Raw genomic sequence first — 27026 nt, forward strand, 5'->3', positions numbered from 1 at the left:
AGCAAAAGTATTTCATAGGGCAAGTATTTTACCAGCATACATGGCTCAACATTAAAATAATAAATCCTTTCAATCAGAAAAAATAAGAAACTGCTCCTTCATAATCTGAAATCACATCACTACATTTTGCTTGTGAGAACAAAGTTTACAGGCATAAGTTGCACATAAAGGGTTTATTTTAAATGTTTTAAGGATAGAGTTACATCATAATTATAAAAATTACTTACAGAATTAAGTAACAATTTAAAGTGTTTATACTTCTAAATGCAGAGAACAGGGAACTGTCTATATTGTTCAAAATAAAATAAAAATAAAGAAACCAAGCTCTAAAGATGAATTTATCACCTAATTTAAAAATGTGAACACGAAGACCTCTGAACTATACACATACCAAGAACCATCCAAATTGCACTAATGATGTAAAATACAAAAAGCACAGCATTTTCAAGGAACCAGAAACTGTTTTTACCATAATTAATTTTCCTGACACAACTAGTAAAGTCTCTCTGAAGATAAAGCTGATATGTTTGAACAATCCATTTAAACAATGCTTCTACCTATTCCAACAAAAAGTGTTTTCCCCACCTCTACTCCAACGTAGTTTAGGATTTGGCACTCAAAAGAAAGAAGAATGTAGTGTTCTGCTATTCAACTGAAATTTTATTTTTTCTTTAACAGAATACATGGTCCCTTCAAATGCTGTATGACACATACAACTGGAAAATTACCTTCTGTTGGCACTATGCTTGTCTCACCGGTGCATTTAATCCTACTAACAACCATTAAAACAGCACAATAAGCAAATTCACAAAAAACTGAACACAAAATAAAAACAGAACAAAACAAAAACCTAAACATTTTAACATGCAACTTTAGTTTGTTACATTGAATGTTCTAACCCTCTAAGCATGCAAAAAAGGATGGTCTGCATTTAAGTTGTTTTTTTTTTTTCCCTTTTAAGTTTTACATGGCAGCCTGACATCACACACACGCACACACACAATATACAACAATACTACAGCAGGTAAATGTGAAAGGCGAATAACTTTTATACAAAGATCCATGGCTTGTGCCATCACAAGCCCTATGTGATTTTGGAAAGTAATGTTGAACCCCTATAACAAGGAACCAACATTTAGTTACCAGGGTAACGCAAGCACTGCATGCAGATCTGAAACATGAGCCTAAAACAAAGCCCAAAGCAGATGGGCAGGGAGTGGAATTAGTCTCAAGCCTCAAAACTGTGGTTTAAGCTATTTAAAAAAAAAAAAAAAAAGAAAAAAAAGAAAAAAGAAAATAAAGAGAAAATACCCACACAACAGACAATGGGGACATCAAAAAACAACTGAAATTTACAGTTTATAGATTATACTCTAATTGTCAGAATACATAGTGTATTCAATAGGCTTGCTGAAAACCCACAAATGCAAGCCTAATGCTAGAAGTGTTCCAGTAGACCTAAACCTCATATATTTCAAAACAAACCTCTTATTCCTCAGATATATAGCCCCAAGTTCAGTGTACTACGTTATTAATGTATCTCATGTGTAATTAATACACTCGCTCATTCCTGTGCCACAAATATCGACTTGGGCTCATGGAGCCAGGCTCAGCTTTGAGATTTACATGCAGGACTCTTAAGAGTCAATAGAAAACACAACAGATCTGCAGGATGAAAACACTGTGTTGCAAATCTGCTCACTTTGTTCAAACACAAGAAACATTTACGACTCAGGTACTTACTGCATAAGGACTGAATCGAGAAGCTATTCACTGAAAGACAATAGCCTGCCTTTGGTTGCCCATGATGAAATACTGGACATAATGCAATAGTAGCAATGGACAAAGAATTAAGGTATCATATTTATATGGAGAGTATTTATTACCATTCAACAGCATAATGAGGCACAAGCCTTAAGGCTAAAATATGAACTCAGGCAAAAAAATGGACAAAGGGGCTTAAACCACTGAGTCTTCAATATCGAGAATACCCACAACAGAGGTCATCTGCACCTCTGTCGTCTGATTAACAGCACCTCTCCTGCATTCTACCACTAACAGCACACGGTTGGATATCAGGGTATTTGTTCCTTCCATCAACAGTGTTAACTGTCTTCACATTCTGTACTTCTGTGAAGCAGTTATTTGAAACTTGCAGAGCTCTGCCTTATTGTAACATGACAACCTTGTTGCTGTGCTGGATTGTTGTTCCAATTCCATTATTTTTAAAAGCTGCCACACTTAAGAAACCCTAATTTTCATTTACAACTATCTTGCAAGATTATAACCATGAAAAGATTTTGCAGTTGTGGGCTGCTATTTACATCCACAATCTAATGCAGATGACTGAACCACTGAGACTGCCTATAGCTTCCATTAGATAGTACACCACTGGCATGCAGAACTCTAGTGTTCATAGAATGAAGTTCATGTTAACAGCATACCTCAAAGCAAGTACAATGTATACCACAAAAGGCAATAACAGGTTTAAACTGTAGATTTGTCCAGACACTCCTTATGTGGAAAAGCCAGAAAAAGGATAAACTGGGAAGATGCCTTCTTGGACCAAAATTATTAAAAGCAAACCAACACAAAGGAATGCAAAAGACTGAGCAGAAGGCAACAAATGCTTCTCCTTCTCTGAAGTTACATCTTCACTGTAAAAGGACACCCTCTCCCACTCCCCTGGCATGAGACTGTATTTACCACGTAAAAAGTTAACTATTGTTAGGCTTCTAAGTCCACACACAAACATTCAGGTTGCTAGGTTTTGATATTAAATGAGACTACTGATGCCAATGTGTAGTCTAAAGTCTTCTGAAGTAGCATATATATACTGTTAAAGTTGTGGCACCAAGCACTTGGGTTTTGCTAAGAAGTGTGTATAACAAAGAAGTACAACATTTAGGATTGAAGGCAGCCTTGTTGCATGTGTTTTACTGGTTCCTACAACTTGTAAATATGGGCCATTAACCTGCATATTCTAATTAAGTGGTTATACAGATTAAATGTGATTTTATAGTTTAAAGCCTTTTCACTGAAAGGTGTGTAATCCAAACACTTGGTATCCTACTGCCCTGTGACTAGTAAAAAAATGCACAAGCATTTCCACACACTGCAAGATCTTAAAAAGCTAAATTTGAAATAAAGTGTAGAAACACAGCAGGTTGATATCACTTGGGTTAGGCACTCCCTGACACTGCACAAACTATTTAAACCTTTCAGAAAAGTCACCTCTGTCCCAACCCTGAAAACAAGGACTGCCAGTATCCAAGAAATTAAATTTAATGTTACAAAAGAAGGCATATCAAAATATCAAACTACACTTGCATGTGGCAGTTGAACAAGTGAGTGCAAGACTGAAGAAAAAGTCAAAATCTATGAAAAAATTTAGATTAATGATTACAATACTAGATCAACTTTACACAGCTTGAATTTGCAGCTGTTCTTTGCTTTTAACTCCCTCCTGCCCAAACATACTGACTTCCTTCAAGAAAAGGAGTTCTCTTACACAAAATGTGTCATGTTTGTATTACTCAGAACAAAACAGTTTTGCTGGCAGAGATTGTGGGTTCGCAGGGACATTTAAGCTTTCGTTAAACTGGAAAGCAGTCAAGTCTTTGTGTCTATAAATTTTACATTTAATAGTTCCACAAATTTGGCAAAAGTTCATGATGATGTCTAGGATGTCTTCACCAAATCATAGACATAAATATGGAAATCATCATCAAACTTGATGAAATAGACAGATGGTTTGGCTTCAACTTGATGAATGACCATGCCAGTCCTTTTCGAGCCATCTTCTTTGGCATATTCTACTTGTTTGCCTACCAGGCTGTCCACAACTTCACCTGGTTCCCGTTCTGCAGGAGGTGAATCATCTGTAACATAAACCCAGTATGCTTTAGTAGACATTAATAAAATTTTGCACTATGGAAGACAACTGCAGTGTCGTCTTTAAAATGCATACAAAACAATTAAAAGTTGCAAACACATTAATTAATTTAGTTCAGACAACCACCTAACAATTCCCATGCTTGTAGAAAGTAGTTGCAGAAAAAATTTTCAAGGAATATTGTCTTCAGTTTTATTAAGACAAAAATAGCACTTTGATTGGTAAGAGAAGTAAATCTTTGACAGGAGGGTGTATGCATAAGTTGTAGAAAATGGCTGTAGATAACTGAATTTAAGCCATGAGCAGAAAAAGGCATTGGATCTCCTTAGCAGAAAGGTAGCCTAACCTCCCTCTTCCCACACACATTATTCAAAGGTTCAATGCGTGCATTCAACTGCAACAAAAGCCTCTCTTCTGAAACGGTAGCAGGTGTAAACTCCTTATTAAAAGGGGCTTTTGACTCCACATTTGAATACTACTTTTGGTAAGGTCTGATTGTACTATTTTCCTCTCTGGTAAAACCTAACCAGACAATCCCTATGCTAAATCTAGTTAACGAAAGGTGTGATTTGTAACATGCAAAGTGATTGGCTACAAGCCAATCACAGAACAAACATGATGAAGGGTAAAAAGTACTGTATGGAGAACAGGAAGCTAACCACACCTGCTTTATCAGCTCCTCTTCTTTGTTTCCTAGTTCAGATAAACTTGCAGTTTGTATTCCACTGAAAAACTTTCTAAAGCAATTTTAGTATCTGATGTGGTTTTTATCTTGGAAATCATAAGCTTTTAAATTAGTAATTTTGTTACAAGTTTGCATTAAGAATCCCTTACAGATTCTACCCATTTTATTTGCAGTTTTGAGAGCTGTGAAAGAACTCTCAAAGGAGGGAAAAAAACCCAACAGGGAATGAATAGATCGGCTTGCCTTTACACTTAAAAATTCTTCTGCAAACGTAAGTATATTTTTTGTGTTTCAGTTCCTCTATAAATGCATTGTCACACATATTTATTATCCTCTTAGTATCAGTTTTATATGAAAAGTCTTTCTTGGCAAGTTCAGAGACACAAGTTCAATTCCTACATTTTTACTTAGAAGTATAGGCAAAGTTTTAGTATCAGATCCAGCAATACATTTTCCCCTTACAAGAAGAAAAAAGGTTAAAACAAATTATCTATTATTTGGTGTCCTCACAGAACCTATGTTTGAAAAGGGACATACCCTAGAAATTTTATTTATAATATTATGGCAAGTTCCACCAAACATACGGAAGTATTTGAAGATATTTTAAAATCTGATTTGAAAAATCCAAAATACTAACATCCAATTGTTGACTCAAGGACGTGATTCAAAGTATCTGGAAAGCAGTCACATTCAGGGAAGGAAGCAAATACTTAGAAGTATTTAGAAAATCAGTTAGCAATAATCTTTTTGTGAGCACAGAGGGTAAAGTGCACTAAAAGCAATTAAAATGGTAAGAAAGCATATAAGCTTTCCCTACTCTCAACATGGAAGAAAGCAAAGCAGATTTAGAATACATTCCAAGTCCATTTTGGTGGTTAATACAAAGATCAAGTAATTTTAACATTCAAGTCTGAAAAATCTTCTTTTATTTCCTTAAGAAGGAAAATGTCTCTTTTTTTCTATTAATATCTGTGGTTCATTCTTTAAAAGCATCAGAGATGTTGCTTCATTAATACACAGGTTATGCAAATAAGTGCCACTTTTTTATTCTGCCAGTAGATCATTACTAGTGATGCATCTGAAAGAAGACCATCTCAAACTGAACAAATTACTAAATGAATAACTGTAGTGGTTGATTATATAGTGCTTTGCATATGTATTAGTTACAATTCATTTTCCTTAAATCCCAGATGCCTTCTGTCAGAAAGGGTTTTGTTACACAGGAGAAGTAACCCCAAACTATTTGTTATAATCTCTTTTTTCATACTACCTAAATCTCTAGAACAATAAAGATTCTGTGAAAATCCTTCTAAATTAATAGGAGTCCTGAAGAAGATGACTTCCCATTCAAAATGAGAGGAAAAATACTAAGAAGAAATCTTCTTACCAGTGTGTTACAAAATGTGAGAGAAAATCAATTTTCAGAAAGTACTTCTTTCTCCAAGCAACTACTGAAGAAGTTTTTCATACTGAAGACACACAGCTCAGTGAAATTGTTCTTACTGTATTGGTTTGACCCAAAATACTCATTCCCACAAGAACTGCTTCAGAGACACTAATCAAGAGTCAATTCCACAAGATGTGATACTTCCACAAAAAAACAGCAGTGGAAAACTTCCGGTTTGTCGGTTTCCACTAAAAAACCAAAATCTAGTCTTCCACAGTAGTACACCTGTATTTTCAGCAGAATTAATAATTATGAAAAAGTATTACCCTGCATATGTCACTACTAAGAAAAGTTAAATATTTCAGCAGTTAACACAGATGTTCTTTGTTGCACTACCACATTTGTTAGCTGTGATACTTAAAGGAAAATATTAAATGGAATAACAAATATGATGCTTGTTTGTCAGCTCTCTTGTCCATAAATAAAGCCACAGCTAAATGTTTAATACAAAAAGCTGCCAAAAGAAAGCAGTAACTGGCTTACTTACTTGAATCAGGCATAATGCGAAGGTCACCTTCTTTATAATCGTCTAAGAGCTGGTACATGTACAAGACGGGATCTTTCTCGTAGGTAATATAAAACCACGTGTTCATAATAGGAGCTCGAGCCAAAACCATCCCCCTCCATTCATCTTTTGAGCCATCCTCTGTCTCAAACATATGTTCCACAGCTTTACCAATCATTGTGTCTGCCAGGTGGGCATCACTAATTCGAGACGAAGCTGAAATTACAACATTTCAGAAATTCATTCAAAAGCATAGATAAGTATCTTTGCAAAAAATGATCTTTATGCTAATTAATGCACAAATCTGATTGGCAGGTAGCAAATTCATACACAAAACAAATAGTGTCCATTCCAGAGAGTTTAGTGCTGCAGAACTGACACCTTCAGAATGCTGTTAAAATAACAATGAATTACTGTACTCCCTGTGATTAGACAATCATAATGCAAGCTAATGAGAGGTCAGTCAAGCAACAAAGACACTGAACTTTAACTAGACACTAGACAGAGACAGGCACAAACAAAAGGCCAATTTCAGAGCAGCTCTATGATGCTATTAATTCAACTTTGGGGTTTGGTTCCTCCTAACGCCACCCTACAGACTGCTTCCAATTCCTTTGCAGTTAGAAGAACACCTTTTTCTATTTACAAACCAGCGTTTACTTGAGTAGATACTGAACTTGGTGGATTGAAAAACCTGCAGTTTAACAATCTAATTCTGAAAAACAAAATGCACTATTACTAATCAGGTTAATTCACTTAGAAAATGTCTTCCTGCCATTATTGTAAGTACAGGGCGGCAGTACAAGAAAAAATGTAACCAAAATAGACAACATAGTTTAGATGGCTTAGAGTTGAAATTCTAACAGAAATATCAATGTTAATCTAAAAACTACTGTATGTAGTTTTTAGATTAACATTGTATGTATGTATGAATGTAGACTGTACTGCATACTACCTAAAGACAAAAAACAGCAACTGCACTTACTAGCATCATCAAAACTTTGTGGAATAGAAAAAAAATTAAAGCATTTAGGCTACCTGCCATGAGACAAAAATGAAATTGACCAGAAACATTTAAGTGGTCACAGCTTATCTTGGGGAAAGTCTGGAGGCATTAGTGGAAAATGTTTAGTGATGAATGCCAGCCAGTATGTATATTTATTTAGGAGAAAAACCCCAGACACTTACCAACTCTGTCTGGAAGAACTTCAAGTGCTGAAACTCTTTCATCTTTGTGAAGTTCTAGTCCATACACACAATCAAATCCATCATACTTTATGAGATAGAGCGAGGGATTTACAGGAACTTGATCAAGAACTGTGCCCTTCCATTGTGTTACAGGTCCACTCCCTTCTTTCCATCCATGCTGTATCCTGCAGCCTACAATATTTCTTCGTGGCTGAGAAATAGGTTTGCTTGGTCCCACATTGTTTCTATGTTTTCTGTACACAGATACAAACATTAATATTAAACAAGTACATACATATATAAAAGTCTACTTCAGAAAATAGCTATATGCTTTTATAGGACAATATATTTTATAGCTTAGCATAACTTATTCTATAATTGGGCATAAAGCTTATCATGCTCCACTGGAAAAAAGAAAAACATACTTAAAAGTAGTGACACATTTTTAATTGCTGTATAAGGTCAGTTTCCTAGCAGTAAATTCTAAATCTAGTTTGCATAAGCCAAAGTACCTCTTCTACCCTTTGTTACACTGAATGTCAAAAGTGAAACTCACCTGATCAAATCTCAAAGGCCAAGGTTAGCTGGCAGTATTACAACTTTACTACCTTCTTGTTCTCTGCAGAACAGTAAACAACTCCTTCCCAGGAGGAAGAAGTCAGTGCAAGCATTATGTGGGTGACTGAAATTCTTTCAAAATGCTTGTTTTCCCTAAAACAGACCTGTTTTCACCTAAAGAAAATTTAGGCTCCTTCGTTTACAGATAATTTTGACTCCAAGTAGTTTTAAAGACACATGACAGCAACAACAGTTTGTATTTAGTATGAAAAATTGCATGTAATGTAATTGGCCATAGAAGGGATACTCCTATATGTGGAAAACAGATCAAGTAACTTTTTTGTCCTTCTGGTATTTTCAAGGAATTGGCATGGAAATTCCCTCTGGTAAGTAACAGTTGCTGTTCTGATAAACCATAATGTAAGCTATTTGACAGTTCCAAATCACTGAAAGTGTTATACAAGTTTTGTTTTATCCAGCTATTAAAAACACATATTGACAGTTTTGAACACAAATGGAAAAAATTAAGGGGCATTATGACAAGATACAAAATTCTCCTGGATGTCAACTAGTTGTAAAATAAATTTTTAGGCTACTACTTGTAGCACACATAGTTTCAATGGCAATAATACATGCACACAACAAGCTTAAAAGTAACATCTAAATGATGATCAGTTGCAGAAGGCAATATTCTTCCTTAGATTAGAGATAGTGATCAAACAAAAAAGTCTCCAGGTATGACGAATGCCGTCATAGAAGTCCCTATATAATCCAAAAAATACAGATAACAATCACACCGCTGAAATCTTGGAAGAAGTATTTCAGATTAATACACTCAAAATACAATACTGGAATGCTTAATGCTGTATCATAACTGTAATCATAGCAATTAAAAACAAGATACACAATTAACTTCAGTACTTGTCCCACCTCCAGACTGTAATTCACCATGAAGATTTAGCAAGGGCGTTTTCAAATTTCACTTTTGTTATCACTTGAGGTTTTCAAAGATCAGACTGCATTTTTGCATTCCGAACTTCGATAGCACAGATATCTGGAACAGGTTAGAATTCCTGTAGAGAGACTCTCCCACAAATCTAGTTCTAATTTTATGCAAAACCAGAATGCATTTTCAAACTCTAGTTCTGCTCAAGTATATGTATGTGTTTCTAATTTTATTAAGTGTCAGTAATAGCTTACTCTTACAAAATAAGATCAGAGATCTGGTTCTCAGCACAGTAAAACTGAGTTTGTTCTGTATTCTATTCATTTAATTAGTGCTAATGAAACACTGCTTCATTCTGAAGGGAATAAAACCAACTAGAAATAAAAGAAGTTTAAACTGACGTTGCTTTGTCTAGTTTAAGCAGTTTATGTTGCTCATCATTTCATCTTTGAAAAATATTATAATGCTATTGATATTCAACCTCCCAGTCAACTTTACTTTCTGCCTACAAAGCATAATCCACTTTAATATTTAATTTGGAACAATAAGGCAAAAAGTTTTACGCTCATTCTACAAAAAGATGGAAGAAGACAATATAACTGAGTTCAAACTAGTAACTATGTTTAAAATGCCTCATAGAGCAAAGAGCATTAGGACTTTAATTACAAGTACCCTCTAGGTGTACTTGCAGTTCAGATTTTTGTTTTAAGGTTGCATTACTGAACAGCTGCTCACTTCTTGTTTGAAGTGGTTCATGCTGTAAGAAATTAGGTATTTGAAGTAGTATATTACCAAGGAAAACCTATGTCTTGCATCTGAATATGGTAAGAAAGCAAGCAAAAGTTTCTAACTATTAGTAAGTAAGTTATAATGTACATCTATGTAATACAACCAAGTAACCAACTCTCCTCAACAGTGTAGCACTTTTCTAATAAATCAAGTAACACAAATAACCTTCTACAATACTCTATCCACAAGGTCTAATACAATTTTTCCTTCTCTTTCATTAAAATAATCTTTAAAATTTCCACATACATTTGCTCTTGAATATTTGAAAACAGTTAGACACCTAGGACATGAAGCCAGGAAAAACAAAAAATAACAAGTCCTGGAAATAATTCCAGGACACATCAGACATATCCTCATTGTAAACAGCCCTTCAATTCCCAAAAGTTTCTGATCCTCTTCTTTATCTTGCAGGCTGTAAGCTATAAAGTAATACCTAATCATTATCAGAACCAGATACTTTAGAAACATTCTAAAGACTACACAGCCAGAAGGAAATCTGCCCAGATGTTAAAGCTGTGTTTATATGATCCTTGCACAAACTTTAATTTGGCAACTGCTACCTGGGAAACCAACATACTGCAGAATTGCAGAGGACTGGTAGCAGAAAAATCAGCCATTACCAGAGGGTTGTGCTTAAAACACAAACAAGCATTTAGAAAACCAGGAATGGCAATGCCCAGTAACCTATAAAGTTACTCTTTTAGTTTGATTGTTGATTGTTTTTTATCCTGATCATGTCATCTCAGAAAAATACCACAAGGAATAAAAAAACCAAATCAAAACCAGAAGGATGAAAGAAAACCGCATCTCCCAGATGTGCAGTACATGCACAACTGTGAAAAACTGGAATGAAAAGTATAGAACACTATAGAAGCAGTACAACAGCAGTAGTCAGTATGCTTTCAAATCTTTCATGCTACAAATCAGAAAAGTTATTGAAAAGAGGATACATAACTGAACTGTGATATTATTAATGCCTACGACTAATAACAATGGTGATCAGAGAATTGCTTTTAACTACTTTTCACAAAATTCAGGTTATGAAGCACATTAATTAAGACACGTTTTAAAGTACGTTCTGTACTCCCTCAAAAGTAGAAAAAATCATTCAGTTGTGAATTTCAGCCCTAGATGCTGCAGAAGCCAAGAGTAGGTTACCTTAAAGTGGTATCAAAATTTCAAAATGTTTAAGTTCAGTTATAGTTAAATTATAACCTACATCTCAAAGTCTCTGAACTGCTGAATACAAGAAAGCTGGAGAGCCTATGTAGAAAAGATTGTTTCATACATGTGCTAGATCTTGCACTATCCTTATACACTAAGGGTAGAAAGAATGACATCTGTGAGTTCACTGATTGATCTGATGCCAGTGAGGTCAGCTTCATATTGGCAGAGATCACCACTACCCACAGACAGAGCATTTGGAAGAACTGTCCTATAACCATGGGAACTGTCTCCAAAAAGCTCAACAGTTAACTACCATTTAAAGAGTTGAGAGGGATCATCCACGCTGCTCATTCTATCACAACCTCAATTATTGAGTCATGCCTTGTTCCTTCCTCTGCCACAAACCTTCTGAAAACAAACCTTTTAAAAAACTCTCTATGGCCTTTGAGTGCCAGTAGGCTTCTTTTTCCTTAAACGAGGAGGTAACTTAATAAATAGCTAAATCAGTGACAAAGTATACATTACTAATCATGGTCTATCATATTGGCTCAGAGTAATATCAGCATATAGTATTACATCATATTCATATCCTACTCATTTATGGTAAACTATAAATAAAAACAATAATGTACTACTCTGCTTCATTCTCAGACAAATCAATAAGCAGCACACAAGAAGTCATCTTGGCTTGGTACACAAAAAAACTTAACTAAATAATAAACAATTGAACTAGGCTAGATTAACATAAAACTAAGCTGGATGCTTAAGTTAAATACCTCAAAATTATGTCACTTAGGAACAAAACTTCTTATGTCCCACAAAAGCCTTTTTGCTAAGAAATTTACAGCCTATTTAGTTATTTAAATAAGTGTATATTAACACAACAATAAAGACAAATCTAGCCACCCTCAAGTACAAAAGGCAACCCACCTCTGTTAGTCTTCCCATCATACACTCCTTTCTCTGAGCGGTTGAAAAAGAACAAGAGAAATTAAATTTTAACCAACTCTACCTGCCCCTAGACAAATAAATGTTTCTCTTTGCCTTCTATGAAGATAGACAAGAATGGATAATGATGAGCTGGTGGAAGGCATCAGAGTAGTTTAACATCAGGTGCTGTCTCTGGGAAACAGTTAACACTGTTAACAGTGATTAACTGTGGAAAACAGGCCTGCCAAACAAATTGCTTGTGATTGATACGCATTATAGGACTTTACACTTACAAAGAGCTACTAACATTTTAAGTTTCCCACTTACCCAGCTTAGATTTCTCTCACCAGATATGGTATCTTGCTGTATGACACTAAGACCAATAATATCCTGAAGGTTACCTCTACTTTCACATAGGTACTCACCAGTGTTCAGCTGCTACCATTTAAAATGTTGAAGATGGAAAAATACATGCCATGAAAGTGTAGCAAAAGCAGGTATCCCTCCTTCACATACTAATAGCAGCTTCCTTACAGAAGTATTTCAGTACATTCTTTGTTTTTAAAAAATAAAAAATCTTTTTTTTGTACTACTAAATCTTTTTTATGTACTACTACTACAGTCGTAGTACATACATGATTAGATATATCTCAGATTCCTTCCCAACTGGGTTCTTAGTAAGCATCATTTGCAGTTTTTTTAACCTGGTGACCTCATAAATTCTGTGCCAGAGAACAGACATCCTACAGTAGATGTGGCTAAGTTCAGGCTTGAAAATCCTTCTCTACAGATACCAGACAGAATTTCAAAATTGTATTCATGAAATATAATGTTAACAGTCAAAACACCGCTTAAAACTTTATCTGTGGGGCTTTCTTTCCTACTACCTTTCTGAAACATTTAAGAGTCTGACTCTACACACAAAATATAGACTGAATATTATTCCACGATTTTCAAGAACAAAGTGAGTGGAACAATACAGATATTTTTCTAGAACAGTACTTCCATTTACTGAGAGCTATTCTTTAGTGAATATATTAACAACTTACTTGTGGGATGTTCTTTTCTTCATCATGCTGGCAGACACTCCTGCATGACCTACAATATAAGAGATGTTGAAATTACTGAAAATTAATTTAAAAACTTACAGAAAAGCCTTCCTATTGAATATCAAAATGTAAAGAATCCAAACACTTCATGTTATGACTGATCAGTGACCTTCTAAAATGGGAAAAAGGCTCTAGAGAGGTAGATAGTGGCTATGGGCACAAGAAGCTGTGGTAGGCTGACCTTGGCTGGATGCCAGGTACCCACCATCTCTTCTCGAAGTTGGACAAGGGAGAGAAAATACAGCCAAAGGATCCTGGGCCAAGAGAGGGACAGAGAGGCATCACTTACCAATTGTCATCACAGGCAAACCAGGCTTGACTCAAGGAATATTAATTTATTACCAGGCAAGTCAGAGTAAGATAATGAGAAATTAAGCCAAATTTTAAATATGCCTTCCTCCCAGCTCTCCCTTCTTCCTGGGCCTAACTTCACTCCCAATTTTTTTCTACCTCCTCTCTCCCAGGTAGCACAAGGTGACAGGTAATGAAGGGGTCGTCAGTTAATCACATGTCTCTGCTGCTTCCTTCCTTCTTGTCAGGGTTAGGGTTAGTTCTCCCCCTCCTCAGGGGAAGGACTCCTCTCATTCTTTCCTCACTGCCGTTTGTCTCCCACAGGAGACAGACCTCTAAACTTTGACAATGTGAATCTGTCTCAGGGGCTACAGTTCTTCACAAACAGCTCCAGCATGGATCTCTTCCAGTGTGCCATTCCTCTGGAATGCTCTGCAGTGGGCCCCCTACAGGGTCACAAGTCCTGCCAGCATACATGCTCCAGCATGGGCTCCTCTCTCATGGGGCCGCAGGTCCAGCCAGGAAACCTGCTCCAGTGCAGACTTCCTGCAGGCTCACAGATTCCTTCAGTCACATTCACCCGCCCCCCAGTGTAGGGTCCTCCATGCGCTGCAAGGGCACAGCTGCTTCACTGTGACCTTCACCACGGGCTGCACGGCACCCTCTGCTCCAGTGCCTGGAGCACCTCCTGCCTCTCCTTCTGCACTGACTGTGGCGTCTGCAGGGCAGCTATGCTCACATAGTTTCAGTTCTCTCCTGTAATTGCTGTACTGCAGAATCTTCCCCCTGTTCTTAAATACAGTACCTCAGTGGCACTACCACCATCACCGATGGGCTCAGCTTTGGCCAGTGGCAGGTCCATCTTGGAGCTGGCTGGCATTGGCTCTCTTGGACACAGAGAAGCTTCTAGCTGCTTCTCACAGAAGTCAACCCTGGCACTCTCCTGGTACACCCTTGCCATGCAAACCCAACACAGTGATGAACACAAGGAGTGATTGACAGCAACATAAGGAGTGACTCACAGCAACTATTAAAATGAAAGTTGAACTAAACACAACAGGGACAGTACTTGTGATGGTCAATCAGCAACAGTAGTGAATCAACAGGCTGTTTTAAGCTTTCATCCTTGAGTTAATAAAGGGAGATGCCAATACACATCATCCTGAGTTAGCCAGACCAGCACTACCTGTGCCTAACAGAATACATAAAGAACTACAATTTTTACAGTGATAATTTGGGATGAATATGAAAATGGAAAGCTTTAAATAAGATGAAATGAGGAAAGGGGAAATCAGGCTTCTGCTGGTTGTTAGAAAGCTACTTATGAGCAGCCATGAAGAATTCAGCAGAGGAAATACGCAAGAACAAAATGACAGAAGAACACTTTCAAAAGAACACTGTATAAAAAAGGTGATGTGCATGCACAGAAAAATCAAAATTAGTTTGTAGAATGAAAAATGCAGCCTCAGATCACAGCCAGTGGGCACCTGCATAGGGATCATTTACTAGGGTTGACTGAAATAGCCCCTTGCTAAAGTGATGGCTGAGAGTGACTACATGGGCAGAAAATATCTGGCTTGATCCTGATTCTCCCTGTCTTCCTCACTATACCGCTTTTGGTGCATATATATATGTATGTACATATAAAACGGTATGGAGTTAAAAAGAATTTCTTCACAATAGCTTGTTTTGGGCTGTTTTGGATTTTTTCTTCTTGTTTGTCATATCCAAAACAATCTGGTCACAGTGCTGGACTGAACCATGTGTAACTAACTCCTCACGTTTATGTACAAACATGCCTAGAATTTTAACTAGGAATGCCTGAATTAACACTTACAGAGAAATGCTTTAATTTCTCTATAGGGCTAAACAAACCAATTCTTTTAAATTTACACTATGTGCATGTTCCAAGCATATCTGGAATTATATACCTATTAAAGAGAATCACACAGAAGTCAAGCACTGACAGTACCAATAATCTTCAGTCTTCATAAGTATTTTACTATTTTCAGTTTTGTATGAAACATTTAAGCAGGCATACACAAAGTTACAGAAATGGCGGAATTAAAATAATCTTATGTTCAGTACATTCAAGCTTGCATCAGATCATCTGGAATCTGCATTTCCAACAGTAATGTTATCTGCAATGTTCCTAATTTTTTAAAATTAGGCCTTATATGTCAATTACTGCAGTAAAGATCCTACTTGCAATTTTTGACAGTTACAAAACCAAATAATTAAACTGAGTATTTGTAAAAACTTAGCTGGAGAAACAAAAACAGCAACACAAAAAGTTTGATTAGAAACCAGTAAGACTTTAGGAGTTTATTACAACCTGCAAAAAAAGCTTTCTAAGCATAATTTCAGTTACCTCTCTGTATATGAGGTGGCTGTGTTCTACTAAAATATAATATTATAAAACATATTTTATTCAAAATACAGTGGTGTTTTATTAAAAAAAGGGTAATTTCTTAAAACCCAAGAACTACTCTTACAAAACAGAGAACCTTTATCACCAGAAGATGAATATATGTACTTTACATTTTACACTTCCAGCTAATGAGAGAAAAGTAAGATTTTGGCTGAAATAGCTCAAGTAAAAACACAACAAAATAACAAAATGGTGCAGCACAAGAATTTGCTTTCTGTCTAACTCTCAAGGACTCTGGAATCTGTGATTAAGAAGGGAGGTAGAAAGCATTTATCCTTCAAACTCAAGAAAAGAAACACTAGACTGACACAGTAGGAAGATTTACTATAGCATTTGCAATAAGTGCAAAGAAGTTATGCCAACCTCTGGGAATGGGAATTAGCTGTTTGCTAACTTCTCATTTTGGGATCCTCAAATTTTTGTTAAGACTCAACTTGTTCACTGATGTAATAAGATCTGTACCAAAGACAACTAAGTACTATCCATCATCTTAAGACATGCAGTATCTTAAGAGAGCTCCCAGTTTAATACATGAAGTAACGGCATTTGGATGTTTAATAAAAATATCAATAGCAAATATTTGAAGATCCTAAGTTAAACACACCCTTGTACCAACCAGATGCTGATTTGCCACAATTTGCCCTCCTAATCTGCACCATATGAGTTCAGATAGGTCTCAAGGAGACGTAAACTCCTTTTAAAGATGTATCAAGTTACACTATTGAACTGCTTGGCTACACAACTAAAAACTGCAACAAGAGTCTTTGTCCTCGACAGCAGCTCTGGACATGGGGACAGAACAGCACAGAATTCTTATGTTTAACATATTCTAGTAAGAAGATCAAAATCAGAATTATCTGTGTCCTGAATCTTTCTTGGCCCATAAGAATAGAGCATCTGGACATGACCCAGCCATGGGCACTCCCAGCCCAGAAAGCAAAACGTGTCCTGGGCTGCATCCAAAGCAGCATGGGCAGCAGGGGAGGGAGGGGATTCTGCCCCTCTGCTCTGCTCTGGTGAGACCTCAGCTGGAATCCTGCATCCAGCTCTGGGGTCCCAGCACTGGACAGACCTGCTGGAATGAGGTCACAGGAAAGCTGTGAAGATGACTGGAGGGCTGGAGCACCTCCCAGATGAAGAAAGGCGAGAGTTGGGATTGTTTTGCCTGGAGAAGAGAAAGCTCTAAGACCTTATTGCAGCTTTCCAGTATGTGAAGGGAGCCTGTAAGAAAGATAGGGACAGACTTTTTAGCAGGACCTGCTGAGATAAGTCACAGGGTAATGATTTTAAAATGGAGAAGATTAGATATAAGAAAGAAACTTATTAAATTGAGTGTGGTGAAATACTAGCACAGGTTGCCTAGGTGGTGGCTGCTCCATCTCTGGAAGCATCCAAGTCCAGGCTGTATGAGGCACAAGGCAACTGATCTAGTTGAAGATGTCCCCACTAATTGCAGGAGTTGGACAAGATGACCTTTAAAAGGTCCCTTTAATTTCAAAGTATTTTATTTTTTTTGTGACTAAGAGCACAGAAATGTATTTTTTGTAACAGAAAGTGACCACAACCTCCAGCTTCCAGACAAGAGCAACAGAATTAAGTACTCAACTGTCAGATGGTGTTTTGTCATACCTGTGTTTTCTGAGACTCATTAATTCTGCTCCTTATAGTAAATCCTTAAAATTCAACAGCAAAACTAGAAATCATGTCTCTGAATATTTCGACTTTACTCCAGAAAAAGATAAAGGGTATGACAAGACTAAAAAAAAAAAATCTTTCATGATGTTGACTTCAAGGGAAATATACAAGTCATTTCAGCTGGGACTATAGGAGAATAAGAAGGATGGGAAAAAGCTACTGGCAATGTTACGCTATTTTGACAAGTTTGTACCCTCCATGCAATTCATGAAAATCAGACGGGTTCTTCTGAACACACCAACCCGACTTTACTTCTCTGAATATCTCCTATGTTTACAACAAGCAGCAAAACCCAGATGCTTTTTTAAAATTGTATTCCAGAATCATCTGTGGGAATAGAAGTAACTGCACTTTGTATCTGGAGACTATTTCAGAATTACTTTTGGGGACCTAAGAAACACTTCAGTCTGCTGATTGACACCTAGTATTGCTCAACCTCAACTTCAAAGAGTTTGAAGAAAGGACATCTTTTAATTGAAGTAGGTCAGAAGTACAGACATAAATCAAATTCTAACTGCAGAAAAGATTTCACTGCAATTCTAAGCAATTCACATCCATGATCTCTTAGTTCATAAACTTTACACCTGCTTTAATGGGTGAAAAAACTACATATGCTCATATATGGCTCAAGAATTATATGCTCATATATAGGTTAAAAGTTTTCTTTACTAAGAGAGTACTTTTGTGTTTTCAAGACATCCAGTAAAGGCTTTATTTTACAATTGCTCCTGACCATCATGCAATTTGGTAGGATTCTGTATCTCTGGGAGGACACTGCTAAGACTCCAGAGGACCATGCCTTTCACTTATACAGCATTAAGGAGGTGATCATTGGATTTAGAAGGGTCAATTGTGTTAACACAGGGTAGCCACATCTTATTTTACAATTAATTACAGTGTATATTAATTTTTTTTTTTTTTTTGAGGCTGCATTTCTCCTGTATTTGGGACAGCAATACACTGATTAGAGAGACAGACAGGCACACTGTGAAGAGGTCCTGTCTGATTTACAGAAACTGTATCATGGAAACCAACTCTATACTTTGACAAACTCCTAGAGTCTATAACCATGTACTTTACTGTTGTGTAAAAATTAAACCTACCTTCTTTTCTCTACCTTCAATCCTATCCTTTGTTTCTCAGAAAGGAACTATGTACAAAGTATGTTTCCCAGAGAGAGACTTCAAATGCCTAGATATTACAAATCACATGTACCTCTTCCTTTACAACACACTTCCTTCCTAAGGAGACAGACAGGACTACTGAAAATTAGCTTTGTCAATACCAACCTGTCGTGTCACTGATTGATAAGTCTCTACAACAGGATGAAATCAAAGTCAGTTGAAGAACGTTTTGTTAATGCATTAATTTTGCCCTGCATGAATACCTGACACTACCACTGGTTTATCTCTAACTCCAGACTGTTTTTTGCAACTGGTACATGATCCAAAAGTCTCCTAGAATCCAGCAATTTTATTATTTTACATGGTTAACACATCAAATACAAAACACATAGACTATTTCCACTCTTTTGCTGTATCTTTTTTCCTTTATTAATTTTCCTCCTGATTAAGACTGTATTACTGCTTTATTATCCAATCTCAGGTGACAGCAATTTTATAGGCAACACTTAAAATCCTAATTTCTACTTAATACTATGTGCTGCTCATAAAGTTTCTTGGCAAGTGGAAACCACCTTTAAAAATGGAAGGCAATAAATAAGATATTTGTATCATAATGTTGTAAAGTTCAGCAAATCTGATTTAAAAGTTAATTTTTTAAGTAGAACTTTTTTCTGCTTTTACAGCTGTTCTAGTTAATCCTCCAGACCCTCGTAAGGTTACCTGGTTCAGCCCTATGATAGGGGAAGGGACTTTTCACTAGATCAAGTTGTTTAATAACCCTTTGAATATAACCTTTAACATTTCCAATTGAGGAGTCATATTTGGGTAACCTGTTCCTGTGTTTCACCATACTCATCATAAAAAAATTCCTAACTGTACTCTCTGTTTAAAACAACTACCCCATGTACTGCCACTGAAGGCTTTGGCAAATAGCCTTTCTCTGTCCTTCTCTTAAGCCCCACTTAATGGGAGGTTGCACTCCCTGGAGCCTCCTCCTCTCCATGCTGAATAACTACAACTCTCAGCCTTTTCTTGTGAGAGGAGCTCCAGCCCTTTGGTCGCTCATGGCCATCCTCTGGACCTACTCTCTTTCAGTTTGAAGCCATTTCCCCTTGGCCTGTCATTACATGAGCTTGTAAACAGCTCCTCTTCATCCTTCTTTCAAGTCCCCTAGAGGTACCAGCAGCCCATAATTAGGTCACCCTGGAGCTTTCTCTCTCCAGGCTGAACAACCACAGCTCTTGAAACCTGTCCTTGTAGGAGAGGTGCTCCAGTCCTCAAATTATCTTCATGGCTCTCCTCTGGACTCACTTCAACTAGTCCACATCACTCTTACATTAGGGCCCCAGAACTGGATGCAGTGCTCCAGGTGGTGTCTCACTGGAGTGAACTTGAGAGGCAGTAAGACCTCCCTCAGCTGGCTTGCTGGTAATTTTGCTTTTGATGCAGCCTGGGATGTGAGATGCTATTGGGGCTGGGACTATACCCTGATGGGTCATGCTGAGCTTCTCATTTGCCAACACCCCTGAGTCCTTCTTGTTAAGGCTGCCCTCAGTCCATTGTCTGTCCAGGATGTACTTGTGCTTGGAACTGTCCCAATGCAGGGGCATTGGCACCTGGCTTTGTTGAACGTCCAAGGCATACAACTGCCCACCTCTCAATCCTGTCCAGGTTCCTCTGGATGGCATCCCTTCCCTCCAGCATGCTGACTGCAACACACAGCTTGGTGTCATCAGCAAACCTGCTGGGAGTGCACCCAATCCCACCACCCCTACCACTGAATGAGATGTTAAACAATGCTGCTCCCAGTACTGACACCTGAGGAGTTCCTCTTATCACTCTCTCTATTTGGATACCAAGTGTTCAAGACTTTGCACTGGATCTCTCTGAAACCTGCAGCTGTTACGTGAAAGGTAACTGCATTACTTTTGGAATCAGTACGTGTTTCAAATAAGTGACCTCAAATCTTAACACAGTCTCAGGTAAAATACACATTTTAAAGTCTCCAAAGGGTTACGGAGAAATCCTCCAGTATCAGTTTCAGTTTTCAATTAATCAAATGTGCATTTGGAAGCACCCAACTGGTATATTGCTTAGGTATTTTAGAAGTTAACTGTGCTTTCCCAATTACACTTGGTCAGTTGGTTTCCTGAGAATTTCATAAAAGCTACAATTCACAATGGTTGGTGATAAAAAATATGTTGCTTTCCCCACACAGGTCACTGATCTATAACTTTTGACACAACACAAAATACAAAGGTCAGATCTGTATGGCTATATTTATGTTTGTTTTTTCAAGCCATGGCCTTCTAGAATAAAAGTAAATTTTCTTTAAAAACAGGAATGATGACATCTAAAATCATTAACATCAGCAGCAAATCGTTAACATATTTTAAAAAGTCTGTAAAGTAAGAACACTTTTTATCCATTAAAAGCAAAGAAAACCATCCAGAAAGAATACCGCACCTGCATCAGCTCTGGACCGCTGACCTGGTGATTTTCCAAATGGGGTCTTCATTCATCTGTGTTTAAGTGAGCAGCAAAGCTGCTGGACTAGGGTGAAAATCCAGTTCTTTCTAACTTCCAGGATATCTTCTTTTTAGTTTTAGGATGAGACAACCACTTATTAATCCACCATTCAATCAAGAACTTGTCCTTCGTCTAATGTAGAAGATGCACTTTCAATTACAGTACTCTGAAAAACAAAACAGGTGAAGTAAAAGTAGCTTGATTTTAAAACCAAAATATTGTATCTTAAGTAAGTCTCACTTTAATGCTTGTTTTCATACACAATAGGATATTCCTTCACATTCTGTTATTCTGAAAACTTCCAGTGACACACGACATACAGGGCCAGAAATATACAAGGGCTGCTACTTTTATCTCGTAGTCATGGTAAAATTCCACATCAAGTCAATTACATAGAGAAAGGAAAGCTTCTTAAAACTCACTGAGCTTAACACAGGGAAGTATGGCTGCTAGCTTAGAAGAAACTGTACTACCTTAACCAGGTTAAAGCACCAATCAACTCTTTCTATGTGGGAACTCACATAGCAGCATAACTTTGCTTCACAGAAATTTTAAAAAGTCAGTTAAAGAAATGCAAAACAAGAGCTTTTAAAAACACTAATTTCACTGCAATGACTCCTCATGCCAGCAATTTACTGAGTAGGTCGACAGTTCATAGATCTGATGATTCATAGATCTCTTAGTTTCTGGCAACTCTCTCCATCTAAGACCATCAAATTCCTGAAGAATTTAGTCATCGCATTCCTCTGGATAAGGGAGGTAACCGAGGACAACTTTTTAATACACTTTTCAGGATTTAATTACAGAAATTTTTGACTGTATGAAAAAAATCAAAGCCTTACAGGTTTACTTATTTTGGAGTAATATTTTTGGGCCAGAAACATTTATGCATAAGAATTCACTACTTCAGTGTTGCCCAAAACAAGCCAAGTGAGATCAGATGATTTCCTTAAGAAATGCCACTGCTAACCTGTGAGAGACAGGGCCAGTCTATTTTGTGAGTCAGCACTATCCTCCCTCTTTTACATCCATTTTGGAAACTGTTGTCAATTTTCATACAGGGCTTAAAACTAGATGGATGCCCCTAACTAGTGATCCAGATGAGGAATAAAATGTATATTAAGCTTGAGCCTTACTGAATAAGAGAACATACAGGTGACACACTTTGAGGTATGGTAAAACTGTTACACGTAAAAATGCATTTACATCTAACACTTGACATTTCTTTCAAGAATTGTACAGATAACTTCTTCGAACAATACTGCAACAAAAAGAAATACACCTAGGAAAAATTGCTAGGGAGTAATGTGCAGTTTTCAGAAAGAACTAACTTAAGACATTCACAGTCTGGAATTCATAAGAACTTGCGAAATTAAAAAATTACTAACACAAATTTACTAGTTTTTCCACATTCCATCTCATCCTGAAATCTACCAGTGCATACCCAACAATGCTAAATGACATCCTGGCAACAATATTTAACAATATTCTAATAGGAAGCAATTAGCTTGCTTAACTACTTATCTGGAAACACAGCATAAGGATAATTTTTTCTACTGAACTCAGATGTATTCTCCTATGGATTAAAACACATTAATTTAGAACCATCACAGATTATGAAAACCAACTCTAAATTTGTTGCACTGCTGTGATATACTACACTATTCAGTCTCACAGCTACTGCATAAGCATACAAGACATCAACTATTTTCCTCCAGAAAAGCTATTAGTTGAGCAATTACTGTAACCTTATTATATCTTCAGATCTAAAAAACCCCACAAAACTAAAAAAAAAATCCCTCCAAATCATAAACCAAATTACCATCACCACCTCCACAAATTCACAAAATGTGTTCTTCAGATTTAGAAAATAATAAACCCTTCCACAGTTGCTGTTGAACTGTTATTCAAGGGAGTCATTTTGTAACACCTGTATTATACACTTCCCCCTCACAAGATTTCCAATTCACAGTAAAAATATAAAGTACTAGATATTTTGATTGCACTGCTTCTGCAGTTATGTGTAGACAAATAATTAAAAACAACTAATAGAAAAATATATCTTTTGTGCTAAGTTTTTTTTTGTAATAGAATATCCCCAATCATTACTATGCCTCATGAAATCATGCTTCAGAGACAGAAAATTTATTCCTAATCCTTTTAAAGTCACAATTCATTTGCTAGCACTTAATAAAGTGCCTAATTATGCTCTCTGAACCCATGGATGGACACAAGGCTACTGAAGTAAAAACTAGATCCAGTTGTCTAAACTGATTTCCTAAAAACTAAGCCAGTAAATTCAAAGTCTTACTGAAGTTCAAAGCCTTACTGAAGATGAAACTGGTGCTTTCCTAACACTACCATTCCAAATTCAATTTCACTTGCATTACGACAGTCCTGAAGATACTAACAAGGAGGTCTTATAAATGAAAAGCTAGACCTGCCAATACATCGAGCAATATAGCCAATTTATTAATTTGATTGATAAAAGGGCGAGCAAGTGACAGCCCTGGGTGCGCTGGGGTCTCTGCCACAAGCACAAATTCAGCTCTCTAACTGCGGTCTCTTCTACCATTCTTGGCACTTCACTTGCCCAAATTTTCAGTTCTTTTTTACTTGCTTTTCTTCATAATCAGCAGTTCTGGTTTTTGAAGATCTGCTGGGGAGGTGGTCCAAGATGGTCTTCTGATGTCTCTCCAGCCTCCCATTCTTCTTTTAGAGTATCTTTTTCCACTAGCATTATTTTTGGTTATACAGTTTGCTTAAGCAAGCATATATATTCTGTTACTCAGCATACAATTAGCAAGCCTCTTCTCAGACATTACACAACCCAAAGCTAGCAGGGCCCCAACACCTGTCTGCATGAGGCCCCTCTCTCAGTTATTACAAAACCCAAAGTCAGCATGTTTCAAAATGTCTTTGTAGAGCCTCTTGGCTTATGCTGGTCTTACTTCCCCTTGTCAAGAGATTACCAACTCTTCCATATTCAAAAAAATAACTTGTACAAAGGATAGTTTGAAACTTATACTACAAGGTAATTTAAAGCTTATATTAACTACTTGCAAACAATTACAATTTTGCTGTTAAAATAAACTGTTAGCTAAAAGTCTACTGTTGTATAGTTGCCTTGTTAAACCCCACTTCCATGCCTTAGTTAGCTGATGATTTTTTTAAAAACTCTTCTTTATAATAATCCCACGGTCTCTGTCCACATTGCCCGCAGACACACATACATAGGTGAGTGCCATTTGATTGACACGAATCACAGCCTGATTTCTCACAGAGGCATAAAACCTGATTTCTGAAAACAAACTGATGCACTTTAAGAACACTTTTAATTTTTAAGAATATGTATGTCTTACTTACTTCATTAAAAATGCACCAAACCCTGTAAAACTTAGGGATCTCAAATTTAAAAAATGACAAAAAACAGACTTAATGCCAACTTACAAATATCTTGATCTCCTAATATGAAAAATCATCAAGAAAAGAAAATTAACTCATAAAATGAGAAGTTTTACTGCAACTCTCAATAATGATTCACATAAAGGTAGGAAACACAAAACCAAAATCCACTTCTGATGCACTCAGTTTGCAATAAGCTGTTCCGTTAAAAGATATTCCATGGAACAATCAACTTTTTAGAGTCATTCTGTTGATAGTGGCAGATACAGTAAATCCAACATAAGTAGAGGTTTTTTGGATACTAAGAGACACAACCAAACCAATTCAGACTAGACTTTACAGACTGCCAGTAATTATCTGAAGAGAAGTGCCACTGCCTACTTATCAGACACCCATTGCCCCAACATCCAAGAGCACAGGACACAATCAGTGCAGCTGCAGATATCACTTAAAAGACAGACACTGTCTTCACTTGTGAGCTGCTACTCACTAGCCCAGGTGTGTCGCTTATCTGTTTTTACAAGCCTTTCTACACAAAAGCATGCTTTAGGAAAAAATGTGGAAGTTAGAGGACTACTTTTTTTGATAGTAGTCTAATTTTTGAGGAGTGTTTCAGAGACTAAGCGTTAGATTAAAACCACTAGCATTACAAATTGTCAGCCATACCAGTTCTGTTTGAGAATAGTGGAATCATACTATTAATATAGGGAGAAAGACATGACATAAAAAAATAAAGTCATGAAAAAATATTTTCTGCAGTATAAAGGGAAATGATGGAAAAATCAATACGCACTGAATTCAGTTTTCACTGTGAAATATCTTAACTGTCTCTATAAGCTCAGTTGTTTACAAAGATTAAAACGTTTTCATGAGCTTTTAACTCCGTGAAATAAGTGTAACCACCTAAAATAATTCTCTAGCTTAAATTTTAGTTAACATTCATGTCTGTATTTCCATAGAACTGCTCGCATTTCACTACAACGCACGGCACAATGATGTTTACAGCATTTTTGTGAAAGCTTCATGGGTCTACTATCCACTGAAGAGGCATGTTAGCTGCACAAAACCAGTGATAATTAATGCTGACACCAAGCCCACAATTTTAAGTGCCTCACTCCTAACCAGAATATTTAAATTTTACTATTATGAATACAGAAGGAAGAATTTGCTGAGGAATTTAGGGGTAGAGAAGTTTGGAAGGAGAGGAGGGGTAACAGCATGTGTTGCTTGTATTCAGATGATACAATTTCTGAGGAAAGTGGCAGGCTTGCACCTCCTCAGGTCTGTTCAGGTTGTCAGAGCCAGCAGCGGTCAGGCCTTATGGCACCACCTGGTGGGCATCATCAACATTTTTACTTCACCATCTAAAATATTTCTGTACGCAACTCACTGAGAACTTCCACTGCTAGCTGCTAGGGGAGGACCAGCACTTCCTAAGAATATTCTGGGGAAGGAGTCCTCCTAAAATGAAATGCATCAACTAAATTCCTTGGTAAGTAATTGATTTCCATCAGTCAGCTCAGAGCTACTGGTACATGTTTCAGATGAAGTAGTAGTATAGTTTTGTCCAGCGCTAACAAGTTGGATGAAGCATGTCATTCAGCACGTTAGTCTGTTATTCAGACTCCCTAATCCTTATTATATGAACAGAAGGAATCATTCTATGCAAATCTTCTGCACATGTTTTCCCAAAGGCAATCTTAGTGATATCTCCTAAATAATGGGGGGAATATAAATGTGCCGATTTTAGTCTGTTACTGTTAGTTGGTTTTTTTTATTCGGTAATAAAAAAAATCCCAAACACTTTGCTGTGGCTCAAGAACTCGGCAACTCAAATCCCAAATTTTTGAAGTATCTTACCTGCTTAAACAGCATATTAGTTATCAGGAATTTCTTTTATTCTATACTAGGATTTTGCGTAGGTGATAAGATCTGATGTCTGAGAATGAAGTACAGTTACAGTACATAAAGTCTGAAGACAAAAGTGATTTGCAGCTGACAACCATGGAAATAACACTTCAGAAACATGTTGATGAACTGAAAGACCCCAAATCAAGTACAACTACCTCTCCACTACGATGGCCTCCGCAGTTTTACCTGTACCCAGAGAGGTTCTGTCTACAATTGTATGGAAATGAGCAGCTCTGGTGTGCAACTGTGTGTGCACACATACAAACAGACACATAGGCTGCTGCACAGGTACTGGCTGTATGGGGCTTTGACCTGGTCTACGGAAAGAAATCCTTGCCAATGGCAGGGCAGTTACACTAGATGCTCTTTAAACGCCCCTTCCAACACAAACTACTCTCACTATAGATATATTCACAAAATT

General features: G+C 37.0%; 1 protein-coding gene across 5 annotated transcripts in view; it reads right to left on the minus strand.

The window, feature by feature from the left end:
* Window positions 1-158: 158 nt before the first annotated feature.
* SPIN1 (spindlin 1) overlaps window positions 159-27026 on the minus strand; it is a 58857-nt gene continuing 31989 nt past the window's right edge. For all 5 annotated transcript variants that reach the window (XM_066181673.1, XM_066181671.1, XM_066181670.1 and 2 more), the window contains exons 2-6: window positions 21227-21455; window positions 13160-13208; window positions 7721-7974; window positions 6515-6748; window positions 159-3881 (exon numbers count right to left, since the gene is read on the minus strand). In XM_066181673.1, the coding sequence (XP_066037770.1) occupies window positions 3682-3881; window positions 6515-6748; window positions 7721-7974; window positions 13160-13208; window positions 21227-21278 (789 nt within the window). In that variant the 5' untranslated portion in view covers window positions 21279-21455 and the 3' untranslated portion in view covers window positions 159-3681. The remainder of the gene's footprint in view (window positions 3882-6514; window positions 6749-7720; window positions 7975-13159; window positions 13209-21226; window positions 21456-27026) is intronic.

The sequence above is a fragment of the Chamaea fasciata genome, unplaced genomic scaffold, assembly GCF_029207755.1.
Source record: "Chamaea fasciata isolate MVZ Bird 193981 ecotype frontalis unplaced genomic scaffold, bChaFas1.0.hap1 SCAF_4, whole genome shotgun sequence".
NCBI lineage: Eukaryota > Metazoa > Chordata > Aves > Passeriformes > Sylviidae > Chamaea > Chamaea fasciata.